The 23,044-nt window shown below is 26.1% G+C and overlaps 2 protein-coding genes and 1 non-coding gene across 6 annotated transcripts in view; 1 reads left to right on the top strand and 2 right to left on the bottom strand.

Moving 5' to 3' along the window:
* Positions 1-9,250, bottom strand: part of LOC129983701 (ribosomal protein S6 kinase 2 beta-like) — a 41,152-nt gene extending 31,902 nt beyond the window's left edge. The window contains exons 1-6 of one of the 4 annotated variants that reach the window (XM_056093290.1): positions 8,891-9,250; positions 8,573-8,692; positions 5,108-5,170; positions 3,223-3,276; positions 2,622-2,768; positions 1,089-1,170 (exon numbers count right to left, since the gene is read on the bottom strand). In XM_056093290.1, the coding sequence (XP_055949265.1) occupies positions 1,089-1,170; positions 2,622-2,768; positions 3,223-3,276; positions 5,108-5,170; positions 8,573-8,575 (349 nt within the window). In that variant the 5' untranslated portion in view covers positions 8,576-8,692; positions 8,891-9,250. Of the gene's footprint in view, positions 1-1,088; positions 1,171-2,621; positions 2,769-3,222; positions 3,277-3,426; positions 3,465-5,107; positions 5,171-8,572; positions 8,693-8,890 lie in introns of all 4 variants that reach the window. The other 3 variants (XM_056093291.1, XM_056093288.1, XM_056093289.1) reach the window with 3 other exon arrangements.
* Positions 9,251-18,698: 9,448 nt separating this feature from the next.
* LOC129984574 (ubiquinol-cytochrome-c reductase complex assembly factor 2-like) lies at positions 18,699-19,416 on the bottom strand. Its single transcript, XM_056094489.1, has one exon. The coding sequence runs from the start codon at positions 19,359-19,361 to the stop codon at positions 18,999-19,001; it is 363 nt and encodes a 120-aa protein (XP_055950464.1). The 5' UTR covers positions 19,362-19,416; the 3' UTR covers positions 18,699-18,998.
* Positions 19,417-19,796: 380 nt separating this feature from the next.
* Trnah-gug (transfer RNA histidin (anticodon GUG)) lies at positions 19,797-19,868 on the top strand. The gene has a single exon. It is a non-coding gene; the product is annotated as a tRNA-His (tRNA).
* The last annotated feature ends 3,176 nt before the right edge of the window (positions 19,869-23,044 follow it).

Genomic DNA, 23,044 nt, shown 5'->3' with positions numbered 1-23,044 from the left:
ATTTTAATAGACAATGTAAGCACACAAATTGCAAACAAACGGTTTAAGCAATCTTCAAATTAATACCTTATTCAGAATTTTTTTCCCGAGATATTTTAACAAATTTATAAAGATATTAAATTCTCAGATTACAGCAGATTCTATTAATCCCTCAAAATTCAATTCTGTTTAAAATTATTATCAATAAAATGATGAATTATTGATTATCACATCAATAATGGATTTATCAATGATTATATTAATGTTTATCTTAAACAATACTTATTACAAAAACAAAACATATTAAAGTTGATTCCAACAAATTCAGAAATTCTGTAGGTTATCAATGAGTAAAAGGTCGGCAATTTGAAATAACTATGATTATTCAAAATGCAGCTTCAAACAATATATATATATATATAAATGTTCATACATATATTTTAAATTATAAGTTAAACAATAAGTATAATTTCAAAATATTAGTTAAAAATTGTTTAATTATATAAATTTTTCAAAGTTATTAGTCTTTTTTGAATTATAAACATTAAAAAAAATAATTTTTGATTTTTTTTTTTTTTTTCCTGGGGTTTTAGAACATTAATGTGCTTTTACCTTTAAGTTATTCTAACACTTTGAAGTTATTCAATAATTCATAAAGTTGTAAATATTAGACTAGAGTCTGAAGAATACAATTTGCAAAATGTTGAAGATAAGGAGGAGTTGCTAGCAATAAATATGCAAAATTTCATGGAATATTACACTTCTGGTAAAAAGGCAAATTTTCATTAAATCATTTTTTTTTCCTTTTTATTTTTAATCAACAGAATCTTGAAATGGATTTTCAGGTTCCAAAAAATGCATTTCAGTTTTTAAAAAATAAGTTTTCACAATTAGTACAATGCTTAGACTATCAAAATCAAAAAATGACTGACTGAATTCTGTTTTGTCAAATTTTATGATTCATCTATGTATGATTATTTTGGACTAAAACATTGCAATGTGAAAAAGATAAGTCATAAATCCAGAAAATTTGTATCTCAAAATGAAAAAAAAAGTAAATCTGGAATTTAAGCTTATCTCTGCATTCCTATCTTAATTTGCATACACACCTTTTAATGTTGCTTTCTTTAGAACTTTCATAGCATAAAGAGCACCAGCATCAGGACCCACAACTTTCTTTACAAGAAATACCTGCAAGTAATGATTGAATAACAAAATATTTTAATAAAGAATAAAGATGAGTTAAATATAAGTAAAAATAAAAATTTTAGAATGTTTAAATTAGAAAAAGATGAAATTTCGCAATTTATTCTTTAAGTAACAAATTTTGATGAGCGATCTCTAGCTCCTTGGGATTATCTATTTTTAAAGGTCAATAAATTTGGCAATCAACGAAAGATCAAGAGATTAAAATTATCTCAACAAATGATTAGAAGAACAGAATACTTGCTTTACATAGGGAATGAAATTTAAATGGATTAATAGTACAGCATCACAACCAATCCCATGGGCAAAAGAAAAATATTCATTGTTACAACATTTATACCATTAATAGCAACAAAAAAAAAAAAGAAATTTGTAAAAGAAAAGCATTTTATATTTACCTAGAAATATATCACAAATATTGATATTCTCATTATATGAATTTATTAATGAATACAGTATATTTATAGCTTGGTTCGGTTAAGGTGAAAAGCAGAATTATAAAAAATTGAAGAAATGAAAGCCAATAAAAATATTCTCACTTTTTCATATATTTGCATAATTTAATGTATTTAATGTTTTGTAGCAAAAGAAGAAAAGCACTTACACATTTTATATTTCTTCCCTTTGATCAATTATCTCTGGAATTTGATAAAAATTTACATTGTTGGTAATAAGATTATATACTGAATATCATTTTGAAATTATGACTAATTTTGTTATTTTCATGATATCGATGGTAATATGTTATTGATTCAGATAAATTTTATTTGGATAATTCATTCCATCACGACTTTGATTTTTATCTGATTTAATGATGCATGTTGACTTCAAAATGAAAGTACACACACTTACAGTTTATTAGCACACATAATTAAGTGCAACTTAATATATTTGTCACATAAGAAAGAACAACTTGTCAAAACACAAAAGGTACTGATTGAATATATGAAAATTATTTTAGAATAAAATCTGTCATTACAAACCTACTCATTTTAGAACAAAAGAAGTATATTTATCAATTATATGGTATGAACCAGAACCTACATAGGAAAATTAGTTCTCTCAGATTACCTACTTAATCATCTTATATTGAATCTATAGATAAAAACAATTCTAAGAGGGAAAATATTTTATGGTTGCATCAAAATCAAACATTAAAATAAGAGAGCGGAGAAAGCATTTCAAACATTATAAAATGATTTGATGTTATTTATCTTCAACTATACAAACATAAAAACCAATTCAGAACAAAAGAGAGAAGAAAAAGAAGAGAAAGAGTAAATTTACTGAAAAAAATAGTTGGGATACAAAAATTTAAATTAAATTTAATTAAATTAAAACCAAAAAAAAAAACCTACTAAACAAAAATAATTTTTTTTTATTTAATATAGCCATTTCCATTACTTAACACAAGCATTTTAACAAAAAATAAATACCTTTCCAAATGATCCTTGTCCAAGCACTTGAAGAAGTTTAAATTGATCTGGAGCACCTTTAGGATGCCCTTCCTTAGTTATATCTCTCAATTCTATTTCATGCAATCCCTCTACTACTTCGTTTGTATCCATATCTTCTTCAGTTTGCTAAAAAAAGAAGTCAACATTTATCAAAAAGTTATAACACAGAAATATTGTATAGAAAAGAAAGTTATGGCACCTAAATTAACAAAAAATTATAGTCTATGCCATTAAACTTCAAAATGACATATGCTCAAAGGCATTAAAAAGACATTTATTATTATTATTATTTTATTTTATTTTTGGCTTATATACCAGGAGTAAAACACTTCATTAAAAATTGGCATATACCAATATTAAAGTAAATTTATTTTTATATTTAATTTCTAACTTATTCATTTTATATTTCTTTTCCTAATTTTAAAATCATAAAAAATTTCAATAAAAATAAGATTCTAATAATTATTCGAACTTGAAAAAAATATAAAAAATTTATCATATCCAAAAATGTTATCTTCATGATTGTTATATATTCAATAACAATATTCCAATAAACAAATAACTAATTTTTAAAGAATACCTGTGGCATCTCTTCCAAATTCTCCTCTGCAGCCATAGTTTCTGTTTGAGGAGTCTAAAACGAAACAAATTAAATAGCTAACATAACTGAAAAAGGCCTTGCTGAAAAATATAAAAGCCTAAAGTTTGAATTTCATAAATGGTTGCTTTTATTAACATCACACACAAAAAAATGAAGAAAATAAACCATTTTTCTCATTCATACTTTAGGAGACTTGGTAGCTGTCAGATCACGTCTCATTTCTGTAAAAATAGAGTAATCAAAATCCTCAGTATTCAATTCAAAATAAAGCAAAAAAAAAAAAAATTAAACTTGTAAGAAGGGGTGACTATCATATTTGATCTAAAAAGGTTGTTGCAAAATCATGCATTATTTTAACCTAATATATCTATCATACAACTAATAAGTATTCAGCATAAATTGCATAGAGATATTCATTTAAATAGCTTTCTTACATTCTGTTACTTCCACAATAGTTTCAAAGTGATTATAAGTGCCCCCAATTAAACATTGAATATCTTATAAAATATAAGTGGAGATAATTTAAATAGTCATATAAATGATAATATAAATTATTATTAAAAATAATGATAAAGGTCACTGGAAATATACTTCTAAAGAATTAATCCAAAGAGATGAGATCGGTCATTCATTCAAATCATGCAAGTGCAGCAATTAAACAAAAATTGCTTTATCCGTTGAAATCTAATGTATTTAACCTTTTCCGATTCGCTTTACAACAAAGGATGTATTAGTGTATCTTAACTTATGACTGAATTCTGTTTAAACTGACTAAAGCATGATTTATAATTTTTATGGTGATTCAAACAGATTATTAAAATTATATATAAAACATAAAATCCAACTTGTATAGCTATTATACATAAATACAATATGTATTTTATTGTAGGCATTATAAATAAAAATACAGCCTGATGATAAGTTGTGTTTTTAAATCTAAATTTATTTTTAATCAAAATTGAGGTTGCTTACATGAAAAAGATAAATTGTATTATATAATATTATATAATACTGAAAAGCAGTATTCTGTAATTCTAATAAGTAATCCTACTTATCAAGAAAATGCATAACAAAGTAATAATTCACTAACATGGTCTATGGCAAAATAATACGCAAATGCAAAAGTTTTAGTGACACTACTAGTTAAATAGGAATACAATGTAGTAACAAATTTGCTTTGAAAAGAGAGTAATAAGTGTTTAAATGCATTATTACAAGAGAGAATTATATATTATGAATAACACAGTACTTCTAAACTATGGCATTATTCTGAGTGTCTCAAGGAAGCATTTAAGAGACAAAAGCAAAATTCTTAATTTAAAGCAAAATTCTTATATACAGATTTCATCTAATGAATTTCATGAAATACAAATAATTATATAATATGCACAAATCATTAAAAAAAATGTGTATTTTCATTATATCTATTTTTCATTTACAATATGTATTTTTCATTTTAAAAACTATTTCTCATCATTGTATATAAATAAGTAGAAATGTGGAATGCTTATTATTTCCTAGTGCTATCTCAGTTATGAACTAATATTATTAATGGATCAAATCAATTTATTTGCATAGAATTGTTATTCAGTGGATTTACAGAGAAAAATACATTGTAAGATATATAGGCAGTTTTAATTAATCAATTAATAAGTTTAAATTGTATTTCATCATAGCTGCAATGTTTAAATTCTTGTTAAAGCAAAATTCTTGTATATGGATTTCAACTAATGAATTTCATGAAATACAAATAATTATATAATATGTACAAATCATTCAAAAAAAAAAAAGTAGGAACAGCAAAATATATTAAACGCAAAGAAAAATCAAAATCTTAAGCAACAAAAACAAAAAGATTTCTTACACAAGATTTTTCATCAATAGATGGAGGACCACAAATTGCAGGGTTCTGGTTATTCATAAAAAACTGAAATATAGCATCATTCAAATTTAGCTACTGGCATGCTTTAGTAATGTTGCATAGCTAAGCATTATTTCATATAAAAGAAACAGCTTATTTATGCACATATTTAAAAAAAAAAATGCAACAACAAAAATTAAAATTTTAACAAAATATAAAATAAAATTTGCTTTAAAACAAAATTAAAGTGCATGGCCAATATATAAACATAAAAAGTAAAGAAAAATATACATTTCATACAGCATTCTTGCAGTTATTTAGCTTTTTTTAAACATTTATATAGCTTCTATAAAGGAAAAGAAAAAAAAAATTGCTTTCAAAAACAAAGCTTGAAATAAATGAAAAAAGACCAATAAAAAAACACTGGCAACCTGACAAAAATATACAGCTGATTATACTTTAGATAATTTTGTAATGAATTTATTTCAAAGTTTCTACTTCTAGAAACTATTTAATAAAAAAGTACCAAGTCAAATATTAACAAATGTATATTTGGGAAATTAAATAAAATTTGATTTAATTAAGAACAACTTTTTAAAAAAAATTGAAAATATTTAGTATTTTAAAGATTATATATCTTTAAAATACTAAATATTTTCAAATTTTAGTAGCCCAATAGAAAGCCCAACAGAAAATAATATTAATTTATTAATTAATATTCACACATCTACTAATAATACTTAATGCTCTGAATATATAGAGGGCTTTCAACTGACTTATATTAAGTATAATAAAATAAGTAGAACTGAGTATCTAAATGATGCAAAATTGTTTCATACACAATATATATCTTTATTCATCTTGAACATTCTAAAAAGTCAGTCTAATGTTTTCACAAGAAAAATCATTACTTCAAATAACATTAAATGAACAAAGGGAAAAATTGTTGTGGTTTCTTAAGAATTTTTTTTTTTTTTTTACCCTTACATGAAATTTAAGTGGGTGCTTGATATCAAACAGTTATGTTTATAAAATAACACATTGGGCCAATTCATTTCAATTAATATCTAGGAACCATTGTAAGATTATTCTAACCCCAAATTATAATTATCAAAGACAGATTGCATTTTTAAAGTCTATCTTATATTTCCAGGAAAAAGCAATTAATACAGTAGAGTATAGTATACAGAAGGGGAGAAAAAAATATATTAAAATATATAAAATCTACTCAGAATGCTTAAATACAGCATTATAAATTAAAGTTCCTGTCTAATTAACAAAATTTCTCTACAACACTGTATAAGAACCTCCAGCAAGTTTCTAATTTATTCTTCCTTATCTTTAATTTCAAACACTAGAGTAATTATTGAATTTACAAATTGTAGGGGACAATTTTAAAAATAAAGAATATCTTTTAGACAATTTCACTGAAGATTATATAATGAGCTGTAGAAGACTTCGCTAATGAGACATGAAGATTCATTCTGCATTCAGGTATAAAAATTCATGTAATGCCATGAAAGATTAAATTTTATATTAAATCTTTCAAAAAGTATGAATGAAATACATTTTTATACCTAAACTGACTTGAATAAATAGACTGATGATAAAAATAGTCAACGAAGAATTTCTTTACAGATATGAACAAAAGTAAGTATTTTATAAAAGAAATCTGAGACAAAATCTTAAAATGAATAAAGGTAAAAAAAAATAAAAAATCATAGGATTTTTTTTATTCTTAAAAAAACTTTACTAAAATTTAAATATGGCTTTTTTTTATCATACATACCAGCAAATGCCTTTAAAAAAGCAAATAATTTCAACCAGATATTAAAGAAAAAATCTAAATAAGATATCACAGTAAAATGAATATAAATAGTACTAGTTCATTATTAAAGATCAGTTCATTATAAAGATAATCATACAAGAAAAAGGAAAAAACATGTACCATTTTACAGGGAGAATAACAAAATGAAAAATGATTGCTGAACTATCTTGAATCAAAAAGATATATAATATTCTTGTAATCAACAAAGGCTATTCAATCCCTCACCAGGTGTTTCTTATTAAAAATCAGCCTCAACTGTAATTGTTTTCATAACATTTAATTACAATGGAAGAAAATATATTGAGCTTTCTCAAATATAAATAAATCAATGTTGTTGTTGTTTTATAATTAATCAATCAAGCCACATAAAATTTTTAATAAAGAATTTGTTTATTAAAAGTTTACAGTTTCTTAATTTAAGAACTTCAGAAAAATTCCAAAAAGCAAAAATTGCTCATTTATAAAAATTTAAATCAATGAAGATTAAAAATTATCTATAACTAAAAAAGAGAGAAAAGATTATACCTTATTAAGAGATATTTAGTTTAATATAATTTAAAACACACAGAAAAAGTTATATATAATAAATTCTACACCACTTTTGAAAAGCACTTTTTCCCCCCTTCATAAAAATTTATGTGCAGAATGACACAAGCTTGTTAAACATTCTTTGTGGGTTTCTTATTTGTTTTTTTAACCCTTAATAACTTTTTTTTATTAAATAAATAGCATCTTTAAAAAACAGTTTGAATATTTATATCCAATCAATACAAATTTTGAAACAATTATTATAACAAACTTTCATTTTAAACTTAAATCAAGCATACAATCCAGGAATAAAAAAAGATAATCAAGCTGGGGAAAAAAGTCGCATTAAGCCTGTAATTTCATTTGTTTGAAATAAGATGTTCAATTCCAAAAAAAAAAACAAAATTCATAGGAATAACTCACAAGATACATCACATAATTCTTTATAAATGCTACACTTTTACACATAATTCTTTATAACATCACATAATTCTTTATAAATGCTACTATAAAAAATATAATTTATTCAAATAAGTTTTGCCTGATTAATTTTTTTAAATAAAATTTTATATAGCTGATGCCAAATTAATAATTAATACAATAACTATAATTTTTAACTGGAAAAGTATGAAAAAATTAAAAGTATAAAGGAAAAGTATTTATGAGTTTATGACTTTCAGTATTTTAGAAGCCAACAAAGATAAAAAAAAAAATTATTGAATTTCATTAAAACTACAACTGTTTGTTGTATTTAAAAAAAAAAAAAACAGCATTTGTACCTACCATAATGATACTATTTTAAATATAAAAATCTTAGCGACCTTTAAGTGTGAAATACTACAATATACTTCAGCAGAGAAAATATAAATTAAATTTTAAATATTATGATGAATAATTATTTACAAATTAAAAATACAGACAACTTTTTCAGAAATTCATCTTTTTAATGGATGTTTGTAAGATTTTAACTATCATTTCTTTTTATACTTTGACACTGTAAAGCACAAAAATGATAACATCATGAGTATTTTTGTTGAAGTCTTTGACAGATAAATGATATCACACAGAGGAAGTAGATATATATTATGTGGAAATCAGGAAGAAATATTTACCATCCTGTAGATCTACTATTATGAAATAACTCCTAATCAGAACAAACGACAACCTAATTTCTAAAAGATTCTTTTCGCTTCACCGTTCTTCATCTGCTAACCATACGCACATATGGACCACTAAAATTTAAAGACCATTCATTTTAATACTCAGAAATGTATCTTTCGAAGAAATGTTTGTATATGAAAGACAGAAAAGGGTCCTATAATTCTATGACATTAATAATGTATGGCTCATCAAAGCTTTACGGTAATGAAAAACGCGAATGATATAAGAAGTTACAATGATTGGCAGTTTAAAGAAAGGTTTTTACAAACCTTGGCTCCAGTTTCAGCATCTTGAATTTGCATACGTTGCCAAGGATCAGATATCAATGCGAGAGGCATACTCTGTTTTTCTGCGATTTTATTACCAGATCTCCTGCCTCGCGAAAGAATTCTATGCCCATATTCTGGGCGCTGTTTTTCCTTTCGCCAAACTTTCATATACTTTCTAGTCTAACGATCAAAAACTATTTCACCTAGCTAACTCTAACGCCTACAACAGCATTGGTTTGAAAAGGAGTAAACCAGAAATCAATCTCAATATGTTTGACAGTATTCAGAGATGGTCATTCAGAAATACGAGCGATTGATAACCGTACACAATTTCCCCCATTCAAGATTTCGGATCGGATTCTGCTGTTGAAAGACACGATATCGATTTTCTAATCGATGCGCGCGCTTGTCTGATTCATCCTAGCGCTTCACAATGAAACGTAAACCAAAACCATTCGGAAAATAATCTTCTATGTTAATTCTGACTTTGTCAAATTCATTCTAAAAATACTTGCTTTCTTCCACTAATCCATATGAAATTACATTGAACGATGCAAATCCTTCAAATTGTACTGGTGTCCCTTGAATTTAAAAATTCATCATAATTCAAGATAAATCAAATTGATTTCGAAACGAACTTTTAATTTGATTGAGCTGAACCATATGAAACAATCACGATAAATAAATGAATACAAATAGAATACAATATTATACGTGAGAGATACAGTTGTTGATCAAAATTACACTAAAAATATTTCAAAAGGAATGTGCAAAATTCGAGGTATTATTTTTCAGCTTCACATCAAAATGACAAAGATAATTTTAGTGGTGGTACAGTTTTACCCACATTTTAAGTTTCTGCCTTAAAAATTATCACAACGTTTAAAATGCTTTCTGATGATCTACTGAGATTGTCATAATTATTGTAAGAGATTTCAAGCAATTTAAGCCCCATCCCACTTCAAACACACACCACTTACATTAGTACTCCTTCGGTCCCTTTAAAAACGTAAAATATAGTATTTTACGAAAACCAAACTGCCAATGAATATAAATTTAATGTGAATATATATGTAATAAATTTATATTGTAATAATTAAGACTTAAGGAAAGGGTTGGTTTCTTGCTAACAGTCCAAAACTAGCAAAAATTGCAAACTTAATTTACTACAAGATTGTCGGGATTACCCCATTTGACTTAAAATTGTAAATAAATTTGGAAGCAATTGAACTCAAGACCTTATTTTTTTTAAAGCAGACAGTTTAAATAAGACATATGGAGAAAATTGTGGCACATAAAAATAAAATGTATCTTTTCTCTTCACGAAAATTAATGGATTCCAAAAAAAAAAAAAAATTATATTGCAGCAAGAAATGAAATCCTAAAAGTAATGAAATTCCATTATACGGATGAAAATAATAAAATTGTAATGAAAATGATTGAATGAGTAATCCTTTTGAAAATCAAACTAAGAATCTAATATATCTTTCACCTGAGAAACAAGCATTTTTCATTTATGTCAGAGATGAAAAGGATGCCCCAAAATTAACACAAGATTTGAATTTGCTACCATTTGAACAGTAAAGTTTAGAATCTCTATTTTAAAAAACCATTTGATAGTTAATAGTTTAGGGTTATTAAAAATAGAGTGTTACACGATAAAACAAAGTGTTAACACAAAATTTGAATTATTATTGCTTTTTTTTATTGAATTGTAAAGTACACAGGATAGGGGTATGGAATAACACATCGGGCAAATGGCTTCCATGGCTTTGCTGACTTATACAGACTATTTTGTCAAAATTTTCCATGACCATTTTGGATAAATGCGGCTGAATTTCGTTGATGCAGCGTTTCCTCCTTCAATGCAGGCTTGGTTGTGGGCTTGTTGGTATAGATCTTTGAGTTCAAATAACCCTATAAAAAGAAATCCAATGGTGTTAAAACACACGATCTAGGGGGCCAATTCTTAAATTTACTTATTACTTTCTTTCCTCTTCATTTTCATTATCGCGCAACAAACGAAGCATTTTAGTATTTAATGTGCTCCTGCCAAGGTTAAATTTCCTTCTTTTGGGGATAAGGAGCTTTGAATAGCTGTTTAAGATCAGACGTAAACAAATGTATAGCATATGAATATCACAGCTCTTGCTATTTGCAGATGCGAAGTTTGAGATTTCGCGCGTATAAGTGCAAAGTACAGATACTGCTGCTTTACGCATGCGCAAATCGTAGTAGGAAATAATTAAAATCGCAATTATAAAACTCCTTTTTTTTTTTTTTTTTTTGATATGACTTCAATATACCAAAACCTTCCCCAATAAATGCCCTACAAAATGGTACAAATATCTCCAAAATTAGTTAAGTATTTCTCAAGTTTTTAAGGTTTTAACATATAGACGCTTTCAGAAGACTTCATTTTATACTATGTATAGATATAATGTAAGAACTTCAAAAAGTAGAAACACATTTTACAATATTCGAAACAAAATTCATTGCCATTGATCAGCATATGGCACTGACTCTTTTTTATTGCAAATAACTAAATCAATTTAGATTCAACATTGCTTTCAACCAAGAATGAATAAAAGTTTCCAATACTTTTGTATAATTTCAATTTCAATAATGAGCAGATAACATTATACAAGTAGGAAAATATTTTCATCACCAATAATCCCTTGTAGAATTCGGTGTTGTTTTACACTGTCAGTCGGAAGTATTAGTTTCCTATTTAGTGTTTCGATTTTTAATGCGATTTCCTATTGCGCATCAAAACAGGAATTCTTTTTTATTGGATTTTCAACACAGGATGTATTCTTTATTCATTCCACAAAACCATTGCTAATATTTAGGAGGGGATGTCTATGTTAAAATATCCGTTTTTCTGTTAGTTCATTCATTTACAACAGGAATTGTTAAACTTCTTTGGATTGCATTTCAAATATATTTCAAAGATATAATTACCATACTTTAAAAGTTATCAGATCATAGAAAAAAAACTTTCTGTTTATAAAATAAAATGCCATATATTACTCCTCTATATTGTAATCTTCTTATAGGAAAATACAGACTATATGCTAAGATAAAACTAGCCAAATTATATAATAATCATGATCATTGAGTAAAATGGAATATAATGATGCCTAAAAAATATAAAAGATTATATTATATATACACACACAAATTTTATAAAGCTTTTCTGCTTCTATGAGGTTTTTAAAAATTCGATTTGAAGAGCAGCTGAGTTCTTGATCCCTTATTCTGTAGAAAAATATTTCATCTTTCTTGATGAGAGATCCCTATCTAAAAACTTTTTCAAATTTAATTTCAACTTTGATTTCTCGAAAGCACTTCTTATGTAAAATCTAAGAGCTTGTGGATCTAGTGCCCAATGGTTGTTTTTCTGCAGCCTTTTAATCAAATCAGAAATTATCTTTCGTATCTGGTTGTTTTGACAACAATTTTGAATAGCTGAATAAAGTTGAAAATGCTCTTTAGACAGTTAAATTGGGTTTGTAACAAAAATAACTTGACTATCATGTTTGACTTGCTATATATCAGTAGAAAATTCTGGTTTTGCGGTGGTACTGTATCTTTCAGTTCCGCCATTTTATCAACTTGTATTGATATTTTAAATGTTGAAAGTTTTCAAATTTAAAATGTTGCAATGATAAATAGTCATAACATTGTTCGAAAATTGACAAAATTTAGTATATGGTATCAGTATATGGCACCTCATAATTTTATATTCTGGCATTGTCCTTCAAAATTTTTATCAAAAACCTAATTTTATACTTGTTTGCAAACCAAAGAAATTCAACTTTCATCAAACGGAAAAAAAGTTGGAACATACTATTAATATCTGAAGTAATACAAGCACTCGCGTCAGAATTTAAACTGTAAATCTATCTTTGAACACGAAAATTCAAAAGCTCTTTGAACTTAATAGATAAAATTCGATATATGGTATTTATACCAAAATTCAGGATTTTTTTTTTTTTTTTTTTTTTTTCAAATTTTGAATGAAATCCATTCAGAAGTTTGTCTGGCTGGCTGTTCTCATAGAAGAGAACGCAATAATTACAAAACATAAAGAGTTAGATAAAATTTCATACACAGGTTTAGTATCGAAAATATGAATTTTGAACCAAATCTGTTAGCGCCTGTTGCTTTATATTTTAGCATGCATGTAAACGCAATGGCTTAAATAAACGAAATTCGGAATAAAAGAAAACGAATATCTTAAATAAACGAAATGATCTTGTAACTATAACTGTAGTACAGTGTCAAATTTTGGCCCCAATTCTTCTGGTAAAAAAAAAAAAAAAGAAAAAGCATCTAGAATACTTATTCGCATGATCGATTCAGTTAATATGCTAAATTCATGTAAAAATCTATATTTCGTTCTCTATAGAATCTATAGTTCGCTAATTTCAAGACCTTACTCAAGGTCTGTAATTCTTTGCTGGTGGGAAGCGGGATAAGGCCTTTATTAGAGAGTATACGCGAAAGTTTCGGAGAGACACTACCGCTGGCTTAATAAAAAAAATTTAGAGATTAAAAACAAAAACTTTAAAATTATGAGGTTCTGAGAACAATACGATTAGCAAATTCACCTTCAATAAATATCACAAAATAATTTTCTTTTTTGAAAAATGGCCTTTCAATAAAAATAAAATATTCTATAAATGCGATTAAAATTCCAATCTACTCACACTTTTTCGATTTTTCTTAAATAAAAAGAGTAATTTATTACATTTCAGTTTTCTTATAAAAGCTGCCTCTTAAAAGGTTTTTCTTTTTTTAATTTCAATAATTTCAAATTTTATAATTATTACACTTAAAAAAAATCAGATACTTTTCATGTATCATATAGCTTTACGCCAAACGATTTGCTTATTTTATATTAATTCATTGGCATTCAAAAAGGTCGTGCATGCAAAAAAAAAAAAAAAAAAAAAATGTAATTATTATTTAAATGATTATTTTTTACATTAAGTCTGGAAATATAAATAATCTGGATGCAAAGGAAAACACAATTCTAAATTTTGTCTAGGTCTCCGAAGAAGATAAATCTGAGAAAAAGATCTATATTATAGCTATTATATTAAAATTTTATAAAGCAAAAACGACATTCAGCATAACACGCAGAATTTTGATAAACCAGCTGGAACAACAAATGTCCCTCAATGGACTGGTGAATAATGACTACAGGGCGAGATATAAAAGCACCAGGCACCAATTTTAGGACTCGACATGAGAAGAGAATGTATTTACATAGTTTTTTTTTTTTTTTAATAATTATCATAAGGGGGGGGGGTGGCGAATAAATATCGCTATGCTTCGGATGTCATTTACTGTTGCTACGCCACTGCAAGTGGCGAATGTTGTGACAATGACAACAGGACAATGTGTTTAATGAAAATCTTATCAAATTACAACGTTTTTCGTATTTTCCACTATAGCGTAAATCTATGTTTAATTCCTTGTATCTAAACTTCGGTAGTTTCTTCTACCAATCTCATGCTTACGTATTTCATTTTGGTTTTGGTTTTAGCAAAAAGAACATTTCCATCATCCCTATGACAAAAATCTTTGAACTTTGAATCAACAGAAAACATTCCGATGGGAAGGAGGGGGGGGGGGGGAGGGGGAGATATCAATTAAAAATATATCTTCCAAAAAAAATGTAAAAAAAAAAAAAGAGAATGGAATTAAAAAACTAGATGCAGGAATTTTTATTTCAATACTTAAAATTTCTGTTAAAAATTAAATATATTTGAAAATTCAGCAAATAAAATAAGAGGTACAAAACAAATTTCTTTAGAATGACAATTATATGTTCTCTTCCGACGGTGAAGTAATTTTTTTAGAGTTGACGGAAAAGCTATTCAGATTAAAAAGGAAAAGAATCCCCACAAATAACACAAAATATTAAATAAAAACATTTTCTACAAAAATTTTTAAAATGTATGCTTCGAAACACATTGAATATCCATAACCTTGAAATCGGCCAAGCAATTATTTGTGTGCCAAATTTTAAGAATGTAATGTGCGATAGAATTTTCTAGACATACCTGATACAGATGTGTATACACAACTCTTCCTTTTATAAGTATAGATTATAAATCAATAATCAGTAAACAGAAAATTATTGAAATAATTTTTTTTCCATTCAAGTATTAGAATTTGCTTTCCAAAATTATTAAAATTAAATTCATATTTATTAACTGCGATGAAATCTATCTAAGATAATAATTTTAAAGAAGAACAACCTCTTTAAAAAAGATTATATTAAATTCATATACGTCACACTTAACAATATCACTATTTTCTAAGAACAAAAATAATATGAGATTTCAACATCATGACAATATCTAAACAATAAATAGCATTAACTTTCGTATTCACATGAAAAATAATGAGATAAATTTTTGTTCGAATCTTTAAATAAACAGCGGTGCGATTTGAAGGCAATTTGCGACGAGTAACTATTCAACAACTATCTATCATCACAAAATAAAACGGAAATCTTACATGACAAAAATGCTTACACGGAAGTTTTTAAAAACATCAATCCTTATTTCGTCAGTTAAGATAGAAAAAAAAGCGGAAAGTTTATGGCAATTGTTCGATAACGGAAATTTATTCTAAATGCCTCACAAATAAGAATATTTTAATTTTGTTTTTATTTTCTCGTATTTGAAGAGGAAGCATTGAAATAAAAAATAAAAATCGACCTAGAAATTTTGACGAATCATTAAGTTTAACGCGTTCCCTTGACTCAAACTAATGTTTTATATCATACTTTAAATAAGTAAATAAACAAATAGAAGGATTCGACAAAACAATAGAATTTCGAATAAACAATAGAACCTTCGACTTTTTGTATACTCAGACAATATACTTAATTTCCTATCTACCATTTTATACCATCTTCTTTTCAAATTTTTAAAAAAATAAAATCTTTTCCGGGTATTATGAAGGGAGGAAAAAGGTGGCAAATCCAAGGTCACATTAAATCCACAAAAGATACAGTATTTTGTATTTCATAGCATACTGAACAAAATCGAGTATGAAGTTTAGACGACGCCTACCTTTTGATCAATTTTTGAAATTTTTTTATACAAATATAAATTTTGGCCCTAAAACAGCATACCAAATTGCTGTTATCTAAGTGGCTGCATTTTTGAGTTGTGTTTATACATAAGTGAATACATAATCACACAAACAGACGCTCTGTTGGCAGACTGGGTACAAAATTTCATATATATCTATATTTCTGATCATAAAATTATACACAGAATTTTCCACGTGTCTTTCAAAATTTCACACTTCAATGTATTTCATCCCAAATTTGATAGAAATCTGAACATTTGATGTTAAAATTCACTTATTGAATTTCATTCGTCTAATTCAGTGCATTGTTAAGTTAATGAGCCTACAGACAGACATAGACATTTTTAAAAAATGAATCTGTTTATTATTTTACATATCAAATATAAAATTATTCAATTTGATTTCAAGAAAAATTATCCTAAACATGAAAAAAATGCCCACCCAAACTAAAAACAGGTACGTTTTCAGTATGGAAAAAATATTTATATTATATATAAATTCTTAGTGCAATGAAATTTAGCAGAAATTCTTCTGAAAATGAGCATTTTTCAATTTTTTTCTATAAGAATAAAGCTTCAATATTAAATGTACAAAGATAGTTTAGATAGCAAGTTTGATTTTTATTTTAATGCTTTGCAATTTTTATTAAGGTTTCTTCCATGTTTTTGAATATTTATTAATATATAAAGTAATCAGCTACTTTTGAATAATATGAAAAGTAAATGTATCATGACTTCTCTATACCTCTTTTCCTACAGATGGCTTTTGAAATCTTTGGTGCTGATGGCATATTATTGTATTACGGCACAGTGATTAAGCAGTAGAATTCAACTAGCAAGATAATGTTATTAAAAAAAAATTAAATATTTCTAGTGCATTCATAAAAATCAAGAAGCATTTTAATTATGCTTTAATAGATTTTATCTGTAATATTGTTCAGAAATCATCCATCTTAAAACAAATTAATTTTTATATGCCTGTAATATAGACCCATTTGAGTTCTTTAAATTATTAAATTGATAAAATAAATTAAAATACCCTGCATTGAATATTAAATGAAGTCAGAAATAATTTTAACACTGCAGTTATTCGAAGTAAAAATTCAAATTAAATTTTTTCTTTAAAAATTAATTTACTAATACTGTTCAGAATTTAACTAAGCCCAACATTCAATGTTTCATACTCATCTGGTTTCTTAATATTTAACTAATGGCATGATGAAAAATAATGAATTAATATGTCTTTCAATAACTGTACACATCAAGGGTATCAAACTCGCTGCCAACAATGAATATCTTTGAGATTCAGTAAGCCTAATAATAAGTAACAAAATTTTTTAATTTATAAATTTAGTATTTAAAATTCTAAATTATACATAATTAGTAACAAATCATGGCATTTGAAACAATAATTAATTTCTAGTCATATTACATTAATGCACTATTTCCCCTACATATAGCAGCAATCAACTCCTGCAAATGGAGGTTAATTGAGATCCAAGGTTGTTCAGATTAAAAGGAAAAATTTAGTGAAATCGGGAACCCTGTTTTGAAAATATTTGCCAATCATTCTTGAAAAACCTCAAAACCTGACAAATATATTTATTGCTTTAAGCATGTTTTTTTTTTTTTTTTTTTTTTTTTCAAATATGAAAATAAATAAATCTGTCAGTTCAGAGTGCCTGACATTCACTTTAAGCAAGTTTCGAAATTAACAACAAAACAATTGGACAAAATATCATTCCAAGTAAGAAAAATAATAGAGATAAAGGAAGAAAATATTAATTTTGCCACTGCCCTTGTTCTTTTCCATATTTTGTTTTTGAAATAAACCTTATGCAGCTATTTGTTTTCTTTATATTTTAAATGGTTATACAATCTTATTAGGCATAATAAATTTACAAATTTTATTTAAATTATAATTACTATTCTTTTTAAGCATAATTTTTTAAATATGAAAACTATAACATTAAATAATATAATAATTAAATATTTTAAAATGTTTCTTTCTTTCTCTCTCTCTCTCTCTATATATATATACACCTACTTGACAAAATCATGTATTCAAATTCAAGGTATATGCATTATTATTACTAGTTATATAACACTCCTTTACAATTCTTATTACTCTTATTCCAGTATTATAATTTGAAATTATTTAATATAGATACATACTTATAAAAATGAAGCATATTTACTAAAGTTTAGAAATTTCAAAGATAATGGTTGATAACTTTCTACAATATATATCAATCTTATTTAGCACACAGTTTGGTTATATTTTTTATATATGAACATCATTATTAGAAAAAAGATAAAGTTGGAAATTAATCAAAGGAATTTTCCAAGCTTATTAATAACTAAACTACTGTAATAGCATGATAAGAACAACTGTTTCCGTTAAAAAGAAGAAGAAAAAAATTACAGAATCATTAAATATTCCCAAACTGCCAAAGTACTACATATTTTATAATATAGAATGCATTACACTGAATGAAAAAAATCAAATTGCTTTACATTAATTAATAAATTCACCAATTAGTTTTTCATACATTAATTATCTTGTTTTTAGAAAATTAAAAAAGAGCATAATGTTTTTTTTATTATTGAATATCACAAAAAATTCTATATATTTAATTTTTTAAATAATTAAAAAATATTAAATTTTGATATGTTAGAAAAACACAAAATTTTCTGAATATTCCTTTATTGTCATGTTTTCAAAGCCACACTGCAAGAAAAATAGCAATAAATATATTGTTTTCTACATAGAAATAATGCAAGCTCTCCAAATTTCAAATATAATTGTAAATTCTACATCAACAAACTTAATGCCTTCTCTTAAAAAATATAACAATCCATGTAAAAGGTTTCATTAGCGATGATGAAAAGAACAGTTCTAATGAACTTTAGTAATGAATATATCCATTGCAATCGATCCAATCGGCGAATCTATTAGTTTAGCTTTTAAACTATTCTTTTACAAGCAATTACACAGGCTTTTTTTCTAATAATATCTTGACTCTCTCCAAAAATGAGAGCTTAGATCGATTAATTTTTTGCAAACCTTCTGTAGAAAGTACTTGCTTACATTCCTCTAAAGTAAGACCAGTTGCAGTAGCATATTTAGATCTTTGGAACTGTTTTCCATAATAATTAGAAGCTATTCGATTAAGACTTTCAAGTTTCTTTTCACATTCTTTCAAATTTTGAATATTTGAAGCTTCGCCCCGATTGAATTCCTTGGCAACTTGTTGTCGGATGAATTCACCAAGGTCTCGACCCTTCTTCGTAGGATCTACACCCCATTTTTCACAAACTCGTAAATAATTTTTATATAACGCGCCAGCCATGATACTTTTGCACTGCAGAAATAAACAAATCAATCCGTTGCGGTTGGAGTGTAAAAAGGAAATCATGCAAATTGTTAAACACATTTCTATGGGAAAAAGATAGCTTATACGACATAAAGAATTAAATTCCGAAATAAATAAATTTAATTTTTAAACTAATCAATACAAAATTCTCTCGATATTCAACCTATTTTTTCAAGAGAACAGGAAAGGCGTAATAGCTAAAGACATGCAACATAATCAGTAATGTTGGAGGATAAAAATACTTTCAACCGAAAATAAATTCAGGCTCTCTTTATGAATACTAATGTATTAGTATCTTATACACAAATGATATATAGTTAAAGCACAATTAATAACCACATAAAAATAAATTCATGAAATTTCGTAATTTTCAACAAAAGTTTTAACTTTAATTTTGTAAAATTTTCCGTGGCCGTGATCGTATAGTGGTTAGTACATTGCGTTGTGGCCGCAATAACCCAGGTTCGAATCCTGGTCACGGCATTTTTTGCAAATATTGAATATAATTCTATTATTTGACACGAAAACTTAATTTACATTCCTAAGGGGGTGAATACTTTTGAAAATTTTTTGTAGTATTTCGTTATCCACAAATAATCATAATTTTAATCTAATAAGGATATTTTAAGTCAGCATTCAACTGTTTTATATTTCATGAAATAATCTATCTAGTCTATTAATGTTAATTAAAATAATCAAAATTTTTAATAATATATTATTATAATTATTTATGATGTCATACCATTATGCACAGCTATTATTACATACTGTATAATTAAAACGAAATAATTAAATAAAAAAAATCACGCAACTTTTTACATGACTTTAAAAATTTATTTTTGCTGCGAAAGTTTTCTAATTTTTTTTTTTTTTTTTTTTCCTTCTGTAAGTTGGAAAACAAAATCAATTTTGCTTCGTTAGAAATTAAACTAAAAATCTTTAAAAAAAAAATAAATTTCCTCTTTTTTTTCTTTAAAAACAACAACAACAACATGTTTAGAAGAAAACATTGATTTACTTTAAACAATATAGGCGCTGAGCAGTCCCCCCCCCCTTAAATCTATAAACTATCTCGATATTGAGTTATTTTTTATCTCCCAGTTACTATTGACATATTAGTATATGGTTTAATTTCCAGGTATTTAATTTCCCTAGAATCAAAGATAATGATGTGCACATTTATCTTTTAATATCAATTTTTCAGAGTTAACGTAGTATTTGTTCTATATCGTATACTTATATAATGTAAACAATTTGTAACAGAAAATTTTAAATTGAGATATAAAATTTACTAACGTTGATTTATTTTCTCTGTAGCCATTTTCAAAATAAATGCTTAATGTAAAATAAATAAATAATTGTATGAAAAATAGAAAAATTTATTTCGATTACTAAGAAAGAATTAAAATCACCAATCTCTATTAAAATTTACTCATTTACTTTTTTATTCTAATCAATTTTTTTATGCTCCTGAGATAATTTTAAAAAATGAATTAAAAATGAATAAGAAATGAATAAAAAAATGAATTAAATCAACTAGAATCAACTTAAGAATGAATTAATCAATTTTTAATGCAGCATAATTCTTCGTTTGAGCATATTTACTTACATGTGAATGAAAAAAAGATATAATTATCTAAAAATAGAAGCTATCAATTTTTTGATCATATTGTTACCAAAACATTTCTATACACATTTGAAAAGTGGACATTGAGGGGAATTATTTATTTGATCGAATACAGTTCGTACTATAATTAAACATAGATGGCAGCATCAGCGTCAGAGAGCCATCTTTCGTGATGATTTTCAAACGGAAAAATTAGAAGACGGATCTCAGCTGAAGTATTTAAATCATGTCGTCATATTAGTTTTAGGTGAAATGTATGAAATGATCACAAATGATAAAATAAGAATTCATAATTTCTTATTTCATTATAATACTATATTTATGAAACTTTTAAAACAGAAATGTCATGTGAAATTTATTTTGTAGGTAATTTGAAATTGAGTTTGCTTTTCTTAAAAAAATTTAAGAAATAACAAAAACTGGACAAAAGGCTGGGCCCAGAACATAATATGATTTTTTTTTGTTCTTATCATCAAATCACATCACACCATCCATATCCGTTTTTTTTTTTTTTTTTTTTTTTTTTTTTTTTTGTATTAGAGCCAAAAGGTTCCCTTCCAGTGGATGGATGGAAAATAATTTTCTTTTGTAAGTGAATAGACAAATTGCAAGGAAAAATAACAAATTGAAAGACATCTAAAAAATATAGTACGTGTATTTGTATTAAATTTACGATTTTTTTTACTGATTTCAAAGCTTAAAAGAAATCCATTCAGAGGAAGTCTATATTTCAGATGTTCGAGTGGAGTGAAAATGACAACTAAAAAACGTCAAGAGCTTATAGATAAAATTTGGCACACATTAACATCTAAAATGTAGATTCTTATCAAATTTTGAGACAAATTTTTCAAAGATTTGACCTTCTGTCTGTTTGCATTTTCATATGCATGTGAAAATGCAATGCCTTAAATTAATGAAATTCGATATGTGATCTTGTTACTACAACTGTATCAAATCTTGGTTTCAGTCGGTCTGAAAAAAATAAGTTCAAAATAATATTCGCGCAATAGATTCATTAAAAATACTAAATTCAGACCGAAGATATTTTGGAACAATTATTCTCTAATGCCATATAAGGCTCTTGTGGCCCTACTCATAGTCCACAACTTCATACCGGGCGGGGGCTGCAAGATTTTTATTGGCGTATATTTTAGAAAGCATTTAAGGGATCACTTCCATTGATTTTTAGAGTATCAGTTTCTGAAAATATAAAAATTAGAAAATCAAAGCTTAACTGCATCTATTTTCATCGTAGTGGAAGAATTAGTTTTAGATACTTTTTCAACATACTTTTTTTGAATACCAATTAAGATGAAATCTGGTTGCACAGCAATAATTTTTGTGCCAATAACATATTATAATAACATTCATATTTGGAAATATACGAGAAAATAGAGGAAAAAAAAAAAGACAAAAGAGTGCTGTTTTACAGCCAAACAAATAGATTCAAGAGATAATAAGTAGTTTGGGGCTCTAGAGACCATGATCGGTGAAGAATTGAAGAAATTTTCCCTAAGTCTTACCATGAGAACCATTGCAATAGGTAATCTTCTTATATGAATCTACCTAAAAGCGAGTTATTGAGTTACGTATACATTCCAAAATTGCGGGCAATCATGAAATGTGGTAAGATTTTTACGTCCATATAAATTTTTTTTATCCATTAATTTTCATGATTTAATAATTTTGGCACATGCCAAAACAATACAGGAACAAAATTTTACCGGCGACAGTTGTGAAAAAAGTTATTTAATTCATCGTGAAAATAATTAAAAAATCAATCCATAGAGGTATTTTAGTCGATGTCTTAAATTAGAAAGAAATGTTTGAATAATTACCTCGAAAATTTTTGGAAAAGATCCTAGAAATAGAACGTCAGATTCATCGTGGAAATAGAACATCAGATGTAGAAATTTCAGTTTTAAATTTTAAAATTTTATCGGGAATACCGATTATTTTCGAAAATTTATTAAAATACAAAACAAATTTCGTTAAAGGACAATTAATTGGTTGCTTATTTTGTTGGTACAAG

Source organism: Argiope bruennichi, chromosome 9 (assembly GCF_947563725.1).
Source record: "Argiope bruennichi chromosome 9, qqArgBrue1.1, whole genome shotgun sequence".
Taxonomy (NCBI): Eukaryota; Metazoa; Arthropoda; class Arachnida; order Araneae; family Araneidae; genus Argiope; species Argiope bruennichi.
The sequence above is the reverse complement of the archived record's forward strand: the minus strand, read 5'-3'. Positions and strand labels throughout refer to the sequence as shown.